Raw genomic sequence first — 19,422 nt, forward strand, 5'->3', positions numbered from 1 at the left:
CCGCAGCTTCCTGCCGAGCACCGCGCAGCCGCCTCCGCCGCGGAAGCCCCGGGTGCAGGCCGCGGCGCCGGTGCGGGACCCGGGCTCGGCCGCGCGCCCCGCGGGGCCCCGGGCCGCCAGACCGCACGATGCGCGCCGCGCCGCCGCCCGGGCCGCTCCTGCCGCTGCTGCTGCTGCTCGCGCTCCTGGCCGCGCCCGCCGCCCGCGCCCGCAGAGCCGAGTCCGCCCCGGCGGCGCAGCAGCCCGAACCCGAGCGCCCACCGCGGCCGTCGCCCGGCCCGGGGCCCGGGAACGCCACCCGGACGGGGTCCGAGGCGCCGGCGGGCGGCGGCGGCAGCTCCAACAGCAGCGGCGACGCCCTGGTGACCCGCATCTCCAGCCTGCTCCGCGACCTGCCCACCCTGAAGGCGGCCGTGATAGTGGCGTGCGCCTTCACCGCGCTGCTCATCGCCTGCCTGCTGCTGCGCGTGTTCAGGTGGGTCCGGCCACCCCTGTCCTTCCCCCGCGGGCCGACGTGGCCCGCCAGCCTGCTGTCACCGCGCGCCCGCCACACCTGCGCGCACAGATGCTCGGGCGCGCGGCTCCGCTCGGGGCCTCGGTGCGCGCCAGCCAGCCCAGCGTCCCGGGCACTGCTCCGCAGCAGTGCGCTCTGTCCCGTTTCTCCCAATACACAGTTAGAAATGTTCGCCTCTTTTAACGACCGCTGTCATGAATACCGGCTTCCTTTGAACTCTCTGCTGATGTTAACGCTAACGGTAGCGCTGCCGATTCTGATAATTCAGTATTTATTTTTACACGAATTTATTTTTATACCCATTTCACGGACGGGGGAGGAAATCTCCGGAGAGGCAGGGTGGCTTATCCAAGTAGACTCAGTGGTGGCGGTAGAATTTGAACCCAGGTCCGTCTGCCTTTAACCTTACCCACCGTGCTGTGCTTCCCTCCCTTGCTCCTTAATGCTCCCCCTTTTTCCTTTTCCTTCATTGTGCTACCAGAAAAAAGCAGTGTCTAGGGTTCAGGGATGTGCCCAGGACATGTGTTGGAGGTGTGCTTTGCACCCGGGATTGGAGCTGGACTGCAGGATGTTGGCGACCCTTGGTGGTCTCAGGGACTTTAGGTTCGGGGAGGCACATGGCTCTCCTAGGCTCCTGCCTGACAGAGCTTGCCTCAGTGAAGACTCACAGGGGCACGAGGGGCCTTGGGGAGGCTCTTGTCAGTTGCTCAAGTTCAGGGAGAAAGTCTGGAAATGAGGAAGGAGGACCTGGGTCCTTGGTGTAGAGATGGGAAAAGCTACCTGGGACGCAAGGAGGACATTTTCCCCAAATGCCTGGGAAATCCTGTTTTTGCAGGAAATGAACCAAGTGTGTCCTGTTGCTCAGGCAGGCCGCTGGGAAATCTGGGTGTGTGTGTGTTATTCACTGCCCACCACCCCCATTCCAAGTGTACACAGTGTGCTTTGCTGTTTGATCAGCTGTTGGAGGTTTGGGGCCAGGGGCTGGCTGTCCAAGGGGGAGCATTTTCAGCACAGGAGTGGAAACCAGACCTGGAAAGGCAGGGTAGGGAGTTATCTGTTGAGGTTTGCTGGTGTTGCTGTGTGACTCTGAGTCAAGGTGTTTCCTTGTGGGTCTGTAGGATTAAAGGCCAGAGGTTCTGAGAAAATGGAAAAGGGGGGGGGTGTGTTTCCACATCTGCCTTCCCTATCCCCTGCCCTGACACAGCCCACCTTGTTCCTCACTGCGCTGGCTCCCCTGATGTGCTTTGGGCATTGAATCCCTCCCCCCCCAAATCCTTTCCACTGCCCTCCCTCCTCTGTTTACAAACTTCAGTGGCTCCCTGTGTAGCTATACCTGGGTGTGGCATTCAAGGCTCTTACCAATTGGCCCCAGCCCATCTGGCGGCCATCGGCCAGCCCTTCTGAGCCTCCTGTCACTTGCGTATTTCCTTATGCTCCCTGGAATTGGCCTGTGCTTTCCCACCCCTGGGCCAGTTTCTGCTGCGCACCTGCCGTGACTGCCCCAAGGCCCAGGCTCCTTTCTCTGTGTGGTTTTCTGGACATCCGAGTGAGGCCCTCACTTCCTTTTCTGGCCTGCCCCAGCCCTACGCATCTTCCATACAACCCTTCTCACGTCGTGCTGGGCGGCTGGGTTTAGTGCCAAGCTGCCATACTCAGCAGACAGCCCTGGGCAGCTGGGATGTCCAGTCCCTCCTGGGTTCTCGGTGTCCCGCGCTGACCTGGCGTTCAGCGGAGGCGCCATGGTCCTTTACTGACTTCGGATTGTTCAGTTGGAGTGGCCTTGATGCCTGGAGCAGCTCTGAGCATGGAGGTTTGAAACATTTTGCTCAAAATAGGCCTCTGAGCCTACAAGGCAGTACACTTTTTAAGAAGGCATTTGAACTATTTTGCCAGTCTGCTCCTTATTACTCAGGGGTGGGGGAGAGAAGCAGGCAGCATGTGGCCAGATGTGAGCTGAGTGTTTGGGGTGGGGAGAGCCGGTACTCAGGTCTCGTTGGAGGGTTTGTGCAGTGTCGGAAGAAGGTTCTGATTTCATAGAAGCTGGTGATGTCTATCATCTGCCTCTTCTTCCAGGACAGGTGTTCTTGCTGGGGGGAGTTTGCAGGTGGACCACTGCCACTCTGGTTTGAGGCAGATAGGAACTTAACAGCATTTTATAGCTGGGAAGGGCCTTGAGGGTACACAGTCCCCATGGGCTCCTTTGCGAGGAGAAAGTTACATTCCAGGGAGCAGAGTGAGTTACCCACCAGATTCTCGAACATGCTATAAATCTGTGGCTTAGGCAGGGCCGGTGCCCCGTCTTGCTGGTGGTCTGTACCGTGGCCTCTCAGCGCCTCAGGCCTCCCAACTGCCCGCTGCTCTGGCTGGGTGTCCTGCTTCCGTGTAGTCACTGAGTTCTGGCCATTCCACCCTTCGAGGGACGCTGAGGCTGTCTTGCATGTGCCTGCTTGCCTCCCCCATGGAAGCTCCCCCATCTGCGAGAGCTTCTGCCCGGCTTGACTCCCTACCTTGTGTCTGAGTCTTAGCAATAGCCTTCACGGCCCTGCTGTTCCTGCTGCCAGCCTTGTCCCTGCCCCTGTCCCTCCTCCCTCTCTGGTCTCGTCCTTCCTCTGCCCACTGATGCCTCCATACACAAGCTCCTTAGTGTGCAATGATACTGGCTCTTTATAAACAGGGCCCGCCTCCCTCTTGAGCCCCTGTGTCGTCAGCCCTGCCTCCTGCTCCCGCCCTGCTGGGCTTCCAGAGGTTCTCCAGAGGGGTCGTGTGGCCTGGGACCTGCAGACCTTGCCCCACTCTCACGCTCTGCCTGAAGTCCCCTCTGCCCTCATGACTACAAGGCCAGCTCCCTCTCTTTGCCCTTGTCTGTTCCCTCTGAGAAGCCTCCTCAGCCAGGGCCCTCTAGTGCCCCCAGAACACGCTGGAGTTCTGAAGTTCTCGTGTGGCGTCGCGACAGGAGACAGTCACTGAACGTGTCCCTCTGTTTTCCAGCGTGGGGGCTCCCAAGGGCAGAGCTGGACCTCGATCATTTGTGTCTCTCTAACGCCAGGTGGCCTCCAAGCCCACACTGGTCTAATGAAGATATTTTCAGCAAATGAATGTTGAACACCTAAGTATTTTATGTTACTGATACTCCTCAAAAAGTCGTCTGTGACTAGATGCGTGCCTGGGGCCGGAAGCCTGCGAGGCAGGAATTCGTTTGGCTAGTGGCCCTCCATTTCCTTAACAACGCAGCCCAGGGAGGAAGAGGGTAGGCAGGTTACTGCTTATCAAGCAGCAACCCTAGCCCGTTGTCGTTTTCCCCGAAGGAACCACCTTGCCAGACAAGAGAAGAAATGTGGATCGAAGGAAACTGTTAAAACTGAGAGTGTGGAGGGGCACCTGGGTGGCACAGCGGTTGAGCGTCTGCCTTCGGCTCAGGGCGTGATCCCGGCGTTATGGGATCGAGCCCCACATCAGGCTCCTCTGCTATGAGCCTGCTTCTTCCTCTCCCACTCCCCCTGCTTGTGTTCCCTCTCTCGCTGGCTGTCTCTATCTCTGTCGAATAAATAAATAAAATCTTTAAAAAAAAAAAAACTGAGAGTGTGGAATGTATATAGTAATGAAAAATATGTATAGATTTAACAAAGTAATTCCATCCCCAAGGTACACACATTTTTCACTGTGATACATCTGCTTTCTTCCAATTTCATTAATTAGAAGAGGAAGCAAAGATGCATGGGCGTGAAGTTCAGAGCAGTTCTGTGTGGTAGGGAAAATATTTTAAAAACCTAAGTATCTAACAGTTGGGTCTTGGTTAAATAAGTTAGGGAAAGTATGGAATACTGTTTAGCTGTTAAAAATGATGACGCTGGGGGTGCCTGGGTGGCTCAGTCAGTTGGGTGTCTGACTCTTGATCTCAGCTCAGGTCTAGATCTCAGGGTTGTGAGTTCAAGCCTGCGTTGGACTCTGCACTGGGTATGGAGCCTACTTTAAAAAAAAATGATGGTGTTGGTCTAATACTATATATTACTGAGTGGAATGGTTTATAAAACAGCACGTGTAGTATGATTTCATTTAAATAATAAATTATACATACAACAGATGTGCTAAGAAATCTGTGTGTGCACATTAGGGCATGTGGGTGATTATTATTTTTCGGGTTATGTTTTTACATGATCTGGACTTCCTTACAATGGACATATGTTCTGTCTGTACAGTCAGCTCCTTGCTGTGTCTTGGGGTGTGGCTGAGGCCTGAAGACCTGTATGAGAGCTTCTAGGATGTACATCGACAGCTGGGATTTGGGGGTCCCAGAGCTACTCACTTGATTTTCTTGAGTCTGTGCCAGTTCATCCTTCAGGCTGCAGTGCCATTGTTCCAGTTAGATGGGTGTAATTTGGTCTCTCGTTCATTTGACATTTTCCCCAGTTTCTACTGAGATCGAGCAGCACCCCCTCCCCGTAGTTATTAATCAAGCATATCTCTCCATCTGCAGAATCTTTGACACCTTTTTCATGTATTTGAGTCATTAAGGAACACTGTTTTAAGACTGGAGACAAAATTGGAAGGAGGGAAACGGAGTTTGCGTGCCTGGCACCCTCTGTGCGTGTGCACGCGTGTGTGTGCACATGTGTGCGTGCGCGCGCACGTCTCTGTGCGCACTTCTGCCTGGCTGGCCGTAGGGCTGTGCCCCCAGGTATGTTACCTGATAGGTTCCTCTGAGAGCTGGAAGGGAATCAACGAGGAGGCTGTGTCTCGAAAGTAGAAAACTGCAATTCCTCTGGTTTTTTGATGTTTAGAAATATCTGGTGGGTTGCATGGCGTCAGAGATAACACGACATAAGCCAGTATGGTGCCCCACGTGCTCTGTGAGGTCTCAGTTTACCCTTCGAGACCTGGGAGGAGTCTGACTTCACTCTCCAGGGTCTTCTGAACAGGGTGGAGACCAGGCAGGGAAGCCCCCACCTCCGCCACGACTCTCCTTTCCCCGTGGGGATCCCTTCCCCATCTTGGCGAGGCTCCGAGCTCCGCTGCCCAGGCCACATTTCTCCCAGATCTCTGCTGGCTGCTTTCCCAGCCACTTCTTGTTTCAAAAGCTTTGTAAATCCTCTTATGTGGAAGGAGGGTTTTGGGGCTTCCTGGGGGATGGGGAGGAGGATGAATTCTAGGTGGTCCGACGCTGCCTGGCTGTCACCTGCATCAAAGCCAGAGGTGCGAGCCGCCGAGTCCTGGGACCCCCGAAGTTCCGTTACTTTCCTAAGCCAGCTCTTTGAAAAGGAACGAAGACTTTCCTGCCCATCCCAGATTCCCCAAATTTCCCATCGTCTGTGTATTTACATTTATAATAAGAACAAATGTTATTTAAGAGAAAACATAACAACTTCCTACTTTTGGGATTTGGGGAAACTTACCCTTCTGACATGGTTTTAGTTATTGCTCGTTAGTATAAGAATATTGTTGTAATAACCTAGAGCCTTGGGCAGAACGCGGTTAGCAAGTTAAGTCCCTTTTTATGAGTTTGAGAGAGACTGGGGAGCTTGTTAGTGTCAGGTCATTTTTGATAATTTGACCAAGGTTTTGAATTGGGGGAAGAGCTATAGAAGTGAAACATGTTTACCCAAATTTTAAATTTTTTAGTGGATTTTCTGCTTGCTTTCTTTTCCAGTTTCATTGCGATAAAGCAGACATACAGCCTGTGCACGTAGCGAGTGTACAGCCTAGTGGTCTGACTTACATTTATTGTGAAATGATTAGCATGGTAAGTTCAGCTAACATCGGCCACCTCATAGAGATAGCCAACAAAAAAAGGGAAAATTTTTTTCTTTTATGATGAGAACTTTTGGGATCTCCCGGTCTAGCAGCTCCCAGGTACACCGTATAGCAGCGTTAGCTGTGGTCGTCATGTTTGCCATACACCCCCGGTACGTATTTGTCTTAGAACTGGAAGTTTGTACCTTTTGGCCACTGTCATCGATTCCCCCCTGTGTTTAATTTTATATACGACAGCGAAGAATCTAAGACAGCAAAACTTCAGATTTTTTTTTTTCAAGAGAGGGTAGAGTGTACCTTTGATTCCGTTTTCCATGAAGTTAAAAAAAAGTCACAGCACACGGGAAACATAAGTTCCCTCCAGTTCTCATCCAGGTTGGATTTTTGCCCCCTTGGGGTCATCTGGCAAGTGTCTGGATACATATATATATATTTTTTAAAGATTTCATTTGAGAGGGAGAGAGCACAAGTGGGGGTGGGGAGGGGCAGGGAAGAGGGAGAAGCAGACTCCCCGCTGAGCAGGGAGCCCGATGCGGGGCTCGATCCCAGGACCCTGAGATCAGGACCTGAGCTGAAGGCAGACGCTCAACTGACTGAGCCACCCAGGTGCCCCTGGAGATATTTTTGATTGTCATGACTTGCAGTGAGGAATGCTGTTGGCATCCAGTATTTAGAGCCCAAGGATGCTGTAGGACACTGTACGGTGTGCAGGACAGCCCCTTAACAAAGAGCAGTTGAGCCCGAGATGTCAGTAGTGCCAACGCTCCCTGAGAGTCCGGGCTGTGAGGCTGTTGGTCATCGAAAGTGAGCAGTTTACTGAGCCTTTCTGGGCATTCACTGCCCAGCGCTAATTGCTATATATGCCTCCAAGGCCTGTGGGGATATTTAGAAAGACATGGAGTCAACTGAGCCCCTGGGTCCCCTTTAAACAGCTAAGTGTCTTATTGTATTTTAAAATACAGTTCTGAAAACAGATGTAATTTATATCCAACGTTTTGGTCTTGCTTCTGCCTGTAAATGAGGATACAGCCATATGGCCAAAATAATCAGGCGGGTGCATCTGCCTCTGGGCCTCTTTCAAATGTAATTGGTGACTTTTTAACCTGCGTGAGCCTCCCTGGACACGTAGGACCGTGAGTGGAGGAGAAACCTCATGGCTGCTCTTGTTAATGTGCCTGCGAGGACCTGGCACCTGCCACTGATTTCTTCTATCAAATTGCGAAGGGAGAAAAATCCCTCTTTAATTTCACCCTGAGGCCACTTCTGTGGCTTTACCTGTAAACTCTCATGCCCACGAACGCACTGGTTTCGGGGGCTTTGCAAACACAGATCCTACTTGGCACATGAGGAGCATCTAGGGGTGGGGGTCCCCAGAGTTAGTGTCTACATAGCACGCTCCCAGATTTAAGCAGACAAGGCTTCAGGGGTTGTGCTGGTATTTTCGTCTTATGGCTGATGCTTTGGTTCTAACTCTTTGCAGAGGGAATTTCTGGGACCATGAATTTAGAAGCATGTTGTCATGGTTTCACTTACAAAAATCTGTGCTTAATCTAAGGGTGATCTGCCAGGAAGCTGGACTTGGTATTTATTTTCCCCGGGGGGGGGGTGGGAGTGGGGGGAGGAAATCCACGCTCACTGGCAAGTGTGAAGCAGAGGAGAGGCCGTGGCATAGAGAGCTCCCCTGACCTCCGTCCCTTCGCTCCATTGTACAGATGACGAAACTGAGGCCCGGGAGAGGGAGGGGTTTATTGAGGTGATTCGGTGAGTTTGCAGGAAAAGCGGAACATAAGCACAGGTGTTCTGATGCTCAGCTCGGTCCTTTCTGGGCCGCAAGCCATGGTGGGCTGGGGTTTGGTCTGTTCAGCTGGGTCTCCCCAGCCATCAGCCAAGGACCCAGGAGAAAACATGGTTGAAAGGCTCAAGCTTTCTCAAGACCCACTGTAAGCAATGGGGGAACTGCGCTGTGGGGAACGTACCAGAGGCTAAGGAGCTCCTAGTTCAATCTGGGACTGCCCTTGGATGACTCTACTGGGTGGAGAAAAAAAGACTCCAATTCAATTGGGGAATAATGTACCAAAAGTAACACTTGCAAACAAAAGCGTAAATTGCAAAAGGATGCCCCGGGGGGTGGGGGGGAGGGCTTTGGCCTGCTCTGGGAAGGAAAATGGGGAGGAGGGGAATTAGGGCTCGGTGCAGGGTAGGGTGAAGAGGTTCTTTGGGACCAGATGGCCCAGCAGGATTTGCTGTGGGGAGGGTTGGAGGAAGTGATCACTGGGGAATCATGATGATGATAATAATAGTAGCCATTGGTATTTATTAAGCCCTTACTGTGTACCAGGCTCCGTACTAAACGTTTTCTGTGTGTTTCCTCATTCCTATGATCAGTGTGCTGCCGGAGTCCCCACTTTACAGATGAGTAAATCAAGGCACAGAGTGGTGAAGTCTTGCTCAAGGCCACGCAGCTGGGGAAGGGCTGGAGTCTGACTTCCAAACCAGCATTCCCTGCCCTGGCCTTGTTGCAGCCGGATTTTGGAAGACACGGATTCTAGCTGGAGGATATGGGGACCTGTCGTGGGTCAGAGGAGCGGATGGGGTAATCACAGTGCTGCTTTTACTGCCCACCCGTGCTAGGGGCTTACTAAGTATTTGCTGAGTGAGTAGGTGAATTGTGGTGTGGCTATGGCCGGGACTCAGGGTGACTGTGGAGAGCCATGGAAGGTGCTGGAAGGACCCGTAGGGAGGCCTGGAGGCTTGAGTGGGTGAAGAGGAGGAGGGAGAGGAGAGTGTCAGGGGGCCCCCGAAGGGCCTGAAGAACAGGGGCGGGGTGAAGGGAATGGTCAGGCAGGGGAGAAGGGGAGGAAGAAGATGGTGTACAGTGAAACTTGCTCACAGAAATGCCAGCCACACAGCTGGACATCTGGGCTTGGGGTGGAGAGGTTGGGAGCTTCTGTGAGAGGTGACTGTCCCTGAAGTGGGGGTGTTGGCAGCGAGGAGTCACGTGCCCAGGCCCCCCCACCACGTGGCAGGGACAGGTGGATGCCGAAAGGGCTATTCATGCCACGAGTCCCAAGGCACGGTGAGCTGAATGTTTCCACGCTGTAGTCGGGACTGTGGGTCCACCAGCAGTGTCCCTGTTGGTCATCTTGCCACTGCCCTTGAACCAAGGGAGCTGCCCCTGGAGGCTGCCTTCCTTGCTTCCCCCACCTGGCACCTCCTTTAAACACAAGGACGACCCAGCCCTTTGCAAACACACCTGGGGAGCTGGAGGAACAGGTCTTGGTGTATTTGCCGTCGCCATATTGCAGGTGACGCCTCAACAGGTTAAAGCTGGGGTGTGCTGCTTTTGTCTCGGAAGAATTAAAGTTGGATCTGTCCCTCAGGGATCGACAGAGGGCAAGAGAAGCAAGTGTGGAGAGCAGATGGAGGCCAGAAGCTGTGGCGTGATGAAGAGAAGCCCTGAGGCTTGTAATTGAGCTCTTTGGGGTAATGCGCTCCGTCTTGTGGGATCCTGTTTAGATGACCTGTAAACACCCCCGGGCACAATGTGTGTTGTAGGTGGATGTAGGCGTTGGGCTCGGTCAGAAATGACACCACTCTGTTAACCCCAAAGGGGACGGTGCCCACGTGGGGGGAAGTGCTTGGTTGTACAAGTAACGACTGGTACCCCTTAATCCAATGAGCTGCTGGTGAGCAGGTATGAGGAAGCGTGTCGGTTGAACATGCGTGTCATCTCATCTTCCCGGGCTCCTGATTTTTAGTTGACTTGTTTGATGTCACTCATGCCTGGCATTGCATCCATGACCACAGCCAGGAAACACTTAGGGGTTGCAAACTGAGGGTCCCCAGATACATGTTATGTTTTGTTTTGTTCTGATGTGCACAGTGTTTTTTTTTAAACAATGGAGAGGGATGAGAACACTTAAAAATTGGAAGTCTTCACATAAAAAAATCTAGGTCTGATTTCTGGACAGATGGGAATACCTGGAAACACAGGGCCTGCGTTCCGTGTGACAGTAATGGGCGGGTGTCTGTCTTGGCTGGGGTGCTGAACATCTCTCCTTGTGTCTCTGGCTCATTGGTCACCATTTGCCATCCTGTTCGTTCTAATGTTTATGCCACGCCAGACCTGCTTCCCGGGTTTCCTCTGCCTGGGGGGCTCGGGGGCATGGGGGTTTTTGACCGGGTGCTTTGAGTCACAGTGCTTGCCTGGGAGCTGGGTGCTGGAATGGAGGAGCCCTGGCATGGTGGGGAGGGTGGGGAGGGTGCGGCACGAGGACGGGGGCGAGGTGTGGAGGGGCTTCCAGGTGCCTCTGGAAGGCTCTCGCCGTGTTCAGGAGGGCTTGACGGGAGCCGTGTTAGAGTGGGGCCACTGAAGACCTTGGAGGAAAAGCTCTGTCTCTTGTCGCCAAACGTCAGATCTCCAAGAGGTTCATGTTGCATTGCTGTTTACCTCTTTCAGGGGCTTGTTTAAACTGCTTTAAAAGGAAGGTGTTGGGTGGCGTGCAGGCCCGGGCCCAAGGCAGGGCAAGAAGGAAGGTTGTCCTTGGGAATTGTATCCCGGCCGCCTGCCTTGGTGGGAGGCAGTGGTGGCCTCGCTGCCCGAGCTCAGGGCTAAGCCCCAGTCGTTGCCCATTCTCCGGAGACTGCACCGTTGTCCCTGCCTCTCCAGCACCTGCTTCCCTGCAGGGGTGCTGGGAGGTGGGTTTTAGAATTGGGTTCTTTCTTTCTTCAAGTTTACTTAGTTTTCTAGAGAAGGCTCAGTTATGTCATTTAAAAAAAATTATTATTAACCTATAATGTATTCTTTGTTTCCGGGGTACAGGTCTGTGTGGCTCAGTTTTGTCTTATGCTCCGAGGATGCAGGTGCGGGGTCAAGGTCAGAGTGAAAAATGGGAAAAGCCTCTGATCCCAGGGCAGAAGCCCCACCAGGCATTAAGGCTGCATGGCATCTCGGCCAGCTGCTGGCAGCTGCTTGATTTGGTGTCGCCCCCAGTTTGTTCTCATTTTCTTTATTAATTTTTCTAAATGTCAAAGGTGACCCGTGCTCTTTGTGACAAGTGGTATGGTTTCAGCAGCATGCTGGTCCTTGAGCTACGGAACTACTTTATTTTTTATTTTTTTACAGATAGACATATGTTTTTTATTTTTATTTATTTTCTAAGACTATTTATTTGACACAGAGAGAGAGAGAGAGAGCACACAAGAAGGGGGAGTGGGAGAAGGAGAAGCAGGCTCCCCGCGGAGTCCGGGTTCCATCCCAGGACCCTGGGATCATGACCTGAGCGGAAGGCAGATGCTTAACGTGCTGAGCCACCCAGGCGCCCCCTACGGAAATACTTTAATGGGATTGAAAATGAAATCAGCTAGGGTGGAAGGAAGGTCCAGCTGCTGGGTTTGGCTCCCAAAGTCACCCGATGCGACAGTTGCAGCCTTTAGGCGGAGCAGAGGGACCCCTGGGCCAGCTCCAGGAAAGAGCAGGCCTGACACACGTGCCTGCTGCATTTGCAAATGTTATTTTAATTACTGACTTCGAATCTTACTTCCTTGTTTGCTCATTTTAAAAATAGGTACTGTATTCACATGGTTCAGAATTCCTGCAGAGCCAAAGAATGTATTGTGAATAATCTTCTCACTTCTCGTCCCCTCGGCCACCGCGCCTCTTTCTTTGGATGCTGTCGGTTTCCTGTGACTCTTTCCAGAGATTTTAAAAGTATAGGAATGAATGTAACATATGTATATACGCATGTAAATATATATATCTTTCCTTATTTTTAATAACAGCTTTGTAAGATAGAATTCCCGTATCCTACGATTCACCCATTTAAAGTGTCCCGATTCATGGTTTTTAGTGTGTGCAGAGTTGTGCCCCATCACCCCAATCTATTTTATTTTATTTTATTATTTTTTGAATTTTTAAAAAAAGATTTATATTTATTTATTTGGCAGAGAGAGAGAGAGAGCACAAGCAGGGGGAGCAGCAGAGGAAAGGGGAGAAGCAGGCTCCCCTCTGAGCAAGGAGCCCGATGCGGGACTCGATCCCAGGACCCTGGGATCATGACCTGAGCTGAAGGCAGATGCTTAACTGACTGAGCCACCCAGGCACCCCCACCCCAGTCAATTTTAGAAGATTTTCATCAACTCTTTTTTTTTTTTTTAAAGATTTTATTTATTTATGTGACAGAGGGAGACAGCCAGCGAGAGAGGGAACACAAGCAGGGGGAGTGGGAGAGGAAGAAGCAGGCTCATAGCGGAGGAGCCTGATGTGGGGCTCAATCCCATAACACCGGGATCACGCCCTGAGCCGAAGGCAGACGCTTAACTGCTGTGCCACCCAGGTACCCCGATTTTCATCAACACTTAAAGAAACTCTAAGCCCATCAGCAGAACCCCCATCTCCCTCCCAACCCCCAGGTTTGGGTAAACACTCAATTAGGATCCATTTCCCTTCATACTCCTCTTTTCCAGAATTTTCCTGGCTATTCTTGTTACCTTTTAAAAAATTTTCCTTCTCTGAGCTTTGGGATCAACCTGTCTAGATTGCCCCACAAAAATCTGTCCGTGTTTTATTGGATTTAATTAAACTGGTAGATTCGTTTCGGAGCCTTGACATCAGTATGGAGGTTGAAACTTTCTTGTCCAAAGCACGGCGTGCCCTCTTTTCATTGACAAAGTCTTCTATTGGTTGCTTTTGGTGGTGTCAGGAGACGGCCAGCCGCCAAAAGCCCTCGCAGTTGGACTTCCTGCTGCCTGAGAGCGCCCGCTCTGAGGGTGTGAGGGTACCGGGTATCTCAGCTGAGTTTCCTCCTCCCTTGTTGGAGGTTCTAGGATGTGGTGGACCTAGATTTGAGTCCCACTTGTGGGTCACGTCACTCAGTGCTTCCGGTTTTTGTTTCCTTGACTCCATGACGCCTCGCTGGCTGGAGGCTCCAGTAAGACTGTGTGTGTGATGCCTGCACTGAGCGTGCCCATCCTGGTGGCTGCCATCACTGTCACCCTAGTGGAGCAATGATGCAAGATGGCCACATGGGTTTCAGAGTCACACGAAGATGGTGCCCCACGGTGGGGGCCATGCCCGTCAGTGGAGATCACAGGAGTCAAGAAGGGGGACACCTGACTTTTGTGGGGTGTCCCGGGAAGGCCTTATTGGGGAAATGGGAAAGCTGTGACCCCATAGGTTGGTTGGGGCAGGGAGGCACCATGGGCATCCGTCACCAGAACCCCAACTGAACCTGGCGAGTGGTAGAAATGGATATGCAATTAACATTCAGGCCAGCGAGTCGCCCAGAGGCACTTAACGAAGGAATTGCAGAGCTGAGGTCAGAACCCCATCTCTGGACGTGCAGTCTGTGGATCTGAGTGCCGTACCCCCAGCCCTTAAGGGTTTGGCTGGGTTCCTCTCGGTGGGGGAGGGCTAGGGCGGAAGGCCTCCCTCCATGCTGGCCTGCTGAGCTCCGATGCTCGGCTCCCGGCCTTTGTGTTTGTGCAGGCGGAGCAGGCCGGGGCTCATTGGGAAACCCATCTCTGACCAGCTGCTGAAAGGGCCTTTGAGTAAACACATCCTCTGGCTTTAGGATTACATTTCAGAGTACAAGAATCTTGAACGTCTCCTCTGTCTTGTTAGAAATGTGTGTTTTGGCTCCGGTGGAAGGATCCTTTGTCTCTTAGAACTTCTCCGGTCTTGCCTGTTCCTGTGAAGCACAATGCGAACATTTACTTAAAACCACCATTTGCCATCTCTTCGTTGAGGCCACCTGCTATAAGGGGACCTTGTTCCAGGAAGGAGAAACTGTGTCAGGGGGCCGAGCTGTGGAGCACGGGCCAGCTACGTCTTTGCGCTCCTCTGATTCCTGAGTCTCCTTCTTTAGCCGGAAGCTCTATGCCCACAGTTTTGGCAAGCGGCTCTCCTGCCTGGTCTCCCCCACCCCCACCCCGTCCACCCCCGCGTATGTCTGGGTTATGAACTCAGGTCTGACTCTACACCTGGGCTCTAGAACCAGGAGTCTAGAGCTTTCTTCCTCAGGCTGCTGAGCGAGGGGAGGGCCGTGTCCTCAAGCTGACCCACTGTCCCTGGAGAGACTCAGGGGACTTCAGAGTCTCTGTGGCCATGTGGCCTTTGCCTTTCCTCAGGCTGGTGTGCTTATCAACAGCCCCGTGGGAAGGAGTCACCAGGGTGTTTGTCTTCTTGGGAAACCTGTTCTCCTGGCGGCCCTAAGCAAAACTTCTTGTGATATTGTCACTGAGGCACTTGGTACGTGTGGTTCTTTGTTTCTAGAGCAGGGATGCGTCCTCGGCTTTGAAAGGGTTTGACGAAATGAGAAGATTATACTCTAAGGTGTCGGTCTTACCATTAGAATGTCGGAGAACCCCAAGACAGCATGTATGGTTAGTGTTAGCTCGCATCCTGCTGCACCTGCCTTCGGTCCTTCGGGACCCTGCGGTGCTTCAGATTCTCTATGTTGTGTGTGCCAGAAACCCCGGCCAGGCTGGCTTTGTAGCTGTCGCGGAGGGCTGGCTTTATAGTAGATTCGGAACTTGGTTTCTCTCCCTCCCCATCTGCCTTCTGCCATGTTGGTTTTCTTTCTCCCTTTCTTTCTCTCTCCCTCTCTTTCTTCCTTCCTCCCTCCCTCCCTTTTTTTTAAAAAAAGATTTCATTTACTTGCTTGAGAGAGAGTGAGAGAGAGAGAGCACAGAGGGAGAGGGAGAAGCAGACTCCCTGTTGAGCAAAGCGCCCAATGCGGGGCTTGATCCCAGGACCCTGGGATCATGACCTGAGCTGAAGGCAGACACTTAACTGACTGAGCCACCCATTTGCCCCCTATTTTCCATTTCTAGAAGGTGGCAAGATAGCTTACTTCATCTGGGTCTCAAGGTCAGTGGGTGGAGCATTTATTGTCCCTGTTCCCAGCCTTGCTAGCAAGGGGCCATTGGCTCTGATTGGTCCCCACTCCCGCCCCTCTTGTCAGGGCCTGGGGGTGGAAACACACTGATTGGCTCAGGCTTCAGTCCTGTGTCCACTCCTGGAGCTGGGGATGTGATCAATGGCCAGGCCTCCTCAACTGCAGGGACGAGGTGGGAAGGGGATTCACCCAGGCCACCAAAAATACAGAGGGCGAAAGGAGGGAGGAGGTGGAGGCTGGCCTGCCTCAAAGCAACTCACGTCCTAAGGAAGCCACGATTCAGAAAGAGCTTATTAGAAGTGTGTGCAGATCAGTTTGAAGTAGGAGTGTGTGAGCTGTGTTAAGTGGCAAATTCCAGAGAGTCTGATGGGGGCAGAGAGTTTCTTGGCATTAACGTTGAGTGGGTGTGGAGTCTGGTGGGGGTGCGGAGTGGGGTTGCAGCTGGGAGTGAGCAGGGAAGTAGCAAGAGCCAGCTGGCGCCTTGCCTCTTGGCCGGCATGGGTGGTTCAAGGTGACCACCGGGGAGCTTTGTCTGGGGCAGCCTTTGGCCTTGGCCATGGGGATATCAACCCCTCTGAGCCTTCTTTTCCTCAGTGGTGAGGCAGACAGCAGCACCTTATAGAGCGATTTGTAAGTTTTACATGTGATCCTATGTGTAAATGGCTTTGCTGGCCCCCAGCAAGAGCTCAGTTGTTACGAACTAGTATTAATTTGAAAAGACGGGTTAGAGTGTCCACGCTCAGGGAGGACAGAGCAAGACTTGGCCAGGTTACTTAGAGTGGAGAGATGTCCATTTTCTGTTTTCCCACATGCTCCCTTTCCAGGGCAGGATGGCCCTGTTCTCCAACCCCAGGGCAGTTAGAGTCTGCAGGAAGGGCTCATGGACTGTTTAGACATTTCCCCACTTCTGACTCGCATGCAGCTACGGAAGGAGGGGTCGCCTTCTATGGGGAGAAATATGTGGGGAGCCTCCCATCCTGCCCCCTCTGAGGGCAGCGTGTCACGCAGTGACCACCCAGCTACCTGCCCGCCCGTGAAGGCACTCGTCTGTGGAGGCCTCTGCCAGTGAGCCTGAGTCTCTTCGACTTCTCACAGGTCCCAGTTTCCCTGTTAACACGTCCCACAGCGGACAGTGACGTGGCTTCTTGTTTGTGAAGGGTTTTTGTGTCTGAGAGGTTGATCATTTGAAATGTAATTTCTTCAGCTTGTTAGGTCAAAAATGGCATTTAAAGCATGAATTAGGGCTCTTGCTAATGGCCTTTTGCACTAGTCAGGGTTCTCTAGTGAAACAGGAACAAGAAGATAGACACACACACACACACACACACACACACAGAATGTATGTCAATATATGACACATGAATTATATTATTAGTACATTAATTAAATTAATAATTTGTATTAATATAATCAGTAGATTAAGACACATTTTTTGAGTAATTGGCTCACGAGATTATGGAGGCTGACAGGTTCCAAGATCTGCAGGGTGAATGTGCAAGGTAGAGACCCAACAGCTTACAGTGGTGTAAGTTCCCCTCCCAAGGCTGGCAGGCCTGAGACCCAAGAAAAGCTAATGTTTCAGTTTAAGTCTGAAGGTAAGGAAGAAACAAACAAAAAACAATGTCCCAGCTCAAAGGCAGTCAGGCAGGAGGCACTCTCCTACTTGTGGGAGGATCAGTCTTTATATTCTGGTCAGGCCTTCAACTGATTGGATGAGGCCCACCACACTGAGGAGGGCAGTCTGCTTTACTTAGCCTGCCAATTTGAATGTTAATCTCACCCAGAATCACCATCACAGACACACCCAGAAATAATGTTTGATGAAATGTCTGGACACCCTGTGGCCCAGTCAAGTTGACATATGAAATTAATCACCATACCTTTTATCTTGGGGTTGAAAATTCTTTCCTGAGGTCGTGTGGTTGGAATGGTTGGCATTAAAGCAAGTAGGCTGTGACCTTCTGGAGGCTGGTGGTGTTTTCCAGCTTGTCCCTTGGGTAACTGTTCAAGGATCTTATTTTAAACTAAGTAGGTTAATTTTCTCATGACAAGAACAATCAGGAAGAAGGGAGGTGATTTTATCAGTTGATAGGGATCCACTCCTATGAAGCAGAGCTAAAGTCAAAGCCTCCGGAGCTTTCTTCCAGGGTCAGCAGTCAGTCCCGCCCCAGGGCCAATGACTAAACTAGGTTTTGAATTCCAAGGGCACAACGAGGTTTTCAAATCAGAATTTGCATTTTCTAGGCTTCACGATACCTGAGCAAGAATTACAAACAGCACTGTGACCCCTCAGCCTGAAACCATTGGGGTGTCCGTCTCTTGGGGTGTCCATATGGGGCTTTCTCAAGTCCTCAGGGTCACAGGACACCTCCTTTTCTATCAGAGAACCCTAGGAGCAGGTCCTTTGGTTGTATAGGGCGCTTTATGCCAAAGACACAGATACAGATAAATACATATTTTTCCCGTGTAGATGACACTTCTCATGTTTTTGGTAAAGCACACGAGGTAAGACAAGAACAATTTGCTGTTGTGAAGAAATCACGAGAAACCTGACAGTGAGCTTCTCATGTCATCATTGTACCAACTGACCAAAGAATTTCTGTGTGCTGGGGACAGAGAGATCTTGTGTGTGTCTTGGATGTGGTCACCACGTGGGAACAGCTTACAGTCTGTGGGAGCATAGGATTTTTCAGTGTCCCGTTAATGATTTTTGGGGGGGAGGGGCTTGGCTGGTTTCTCATCGTATCAGATACACTCAAAAAGGAGGAGGGAAACCATAGACTATGAGGCATTTGGGAAAACGTTCGAGATCTTGGAAAACAAATGCAAAGAGCATCGGCAGTCATGATAATAGTATTCTTCCCCGTGGCGTCATAAACTTTCAGCCCTGCCCTGATAAATCTTGCATCCTTCCTGCAGAGCGGCAAACGCCAGAGACTGAAGCCCTTGTCTTAGCACTTTCCCTGTGGCCCACAGTGGCCCTTTACCATCCCAGAGGTAAAAGCTTAGTATTATAACTCACTATCCTCGTAAATCCTCACGATGGAAACAGTATTGACTTGTTTTGACAAGTCCCTGTCATCCGAAGGAGGCTGGAGCGCTCCTGTTTGTTTATTACTAGCAGTAATTTTTGCGGAGGGTCTCCTGTGTGCAGGCTGCTTGCACGCACCATCTCATTTAATCCTCTCTTGCCTGTGAGGGACAAATCCTGTCCGTATCCTACATTATTTAGGAGGAAACCGAGGCTTAGGGAGATGAGCTGACTTGCCTGAGATCACACAGGTAGAGGGTGCCCGAGCCCGGACCCGGATCCCAGCGGGTTGGCCCCCGGGTGCTGCTGTCTATGGCCCCTGTGCTGGGAGCAGTGATGCACGGACACAGCGGGGCCAGGTTGAGGGTGAGGGAGCAAGGGCACGAGGGCACAGGTGTGTCAGGCCCATGCAGACGCAGCGCCGGATCCTGTCTTCATTGAGACAAGGGTCATTGCAGATTTTCTTTGCATTAGTTTTGCCCTTTGGAAAATATTGCATTGGGGTATTTATTATTTATCTCAATGACCGGGGTTTGCAGTGCTCAGGGCAGGCATAATCATCTCCACTTTGTGGGTGAGGACCGGGAGGGCTAGCAAGGTCAGGAGTCCGTAGAGGTCCCATGGCTGGAAGGGACGGAGATGGAACGTTGGCCAAGGCTTCTGGGAGCCGGCTGGAGGGCAGCCTGACTTACCTGTGGGGGTTGTAGCGTTTTCAGGAATGTGCGTCTCTTCTTCCAGGTCGGGAAAGAGGTTGAAGAAGACCCGCAAGTATGACATCATCACTACTCCCGCCGAGCGCGTGGAAATGGCCCCACTGAATGAGGAGGATGACGAGGATGAGGACTCCACAGTATTTGACATCAAATACAGGTAAGGGGTGGGGACAGCAGCTCCCTCCTGGGCTCTCGGGCATTCAGGTGGTAGGATGGTTCACCCTGGAAGACAACGCGAGGCCAGGTGTGGTGTCCATGTGTCCTTGTTCTTTGGTCATGTGTTTGACTTTGGGGCGTTCTGCTTATGGAGGGAACTGCTTTGATCCTTCCTAGAACACGCAGCCCCCAGAAAGGCAGCAGAAATGCTCGCAGAGAACTGTTTTTTCCCACTTTTCCCGGATGTGAATGCTGGAGAAATGTACATGAAGAAAAGGGGGGCTGGATGTCAGACAACAGGCTTGTCATGTGCTGCAGGGGGCAGGGGTGGGGGGTGGGGGACCAGGTCCAAGCAGCCGAAGG

At 52.0% G+C, this 19,422-nt stretch overlaps 1 protein-coding gene across 1 annotated transcript; it reads left to right on the top strand.

Moving 5' to 3' along the window:
• Positions 1–128: 128 nt before the first annotated feature.
• On the top strand, positions 129–19,064 carry FAM174B (family with sequence similarity 174 member B). Its single transcript, XM_040642750.1, has 2 exons — positions 129–475; positions 18,929–19,064. Exons 1-2 carry the CDS (start codon positions 129–131, stop codon positions 19,062–19,064), a joined length of 483 nt encoding a protein of 160 aa, XP_040498684.1.
• The last annotated feature ends 358 nt before the right edge of the window (positions 19,065–19,422 follow it).

Source organism: Ursus maritimus, unplaced genomic scaffold (assembly GCF_017311325.1).
Source record: "Ursus maritimus isolate PB19 unplaced genomic scaffold, ASM1731132v1 scaffold_27, whole genome shotgun sequence".
NCBI classification, from domain to species: domain Eukaryota; kingdom Metazoa; phylum Chordata; class Mammalia; order Carnivora; family Ursidae; genus Ursus; species Ursus maritimus.

Bases quoted from the DNA above. Each gene is read 5' to 3' on its own strand.
- FAM174B (XM_040642750.1), top strand. From the start codon at position 129: ATGCGCGCCGCGCCGCCGCCCGGGCCGCTCCTGCCGCTGCTGCTGCTG. The intron at 476-18,928 runs GTGGGTCCGGCC...CTCTTCTTCCAG, and splicing joins CTGCTGCTGCGCGTGTTCAG to GTCGGGAAAGAGGTTGAAGA.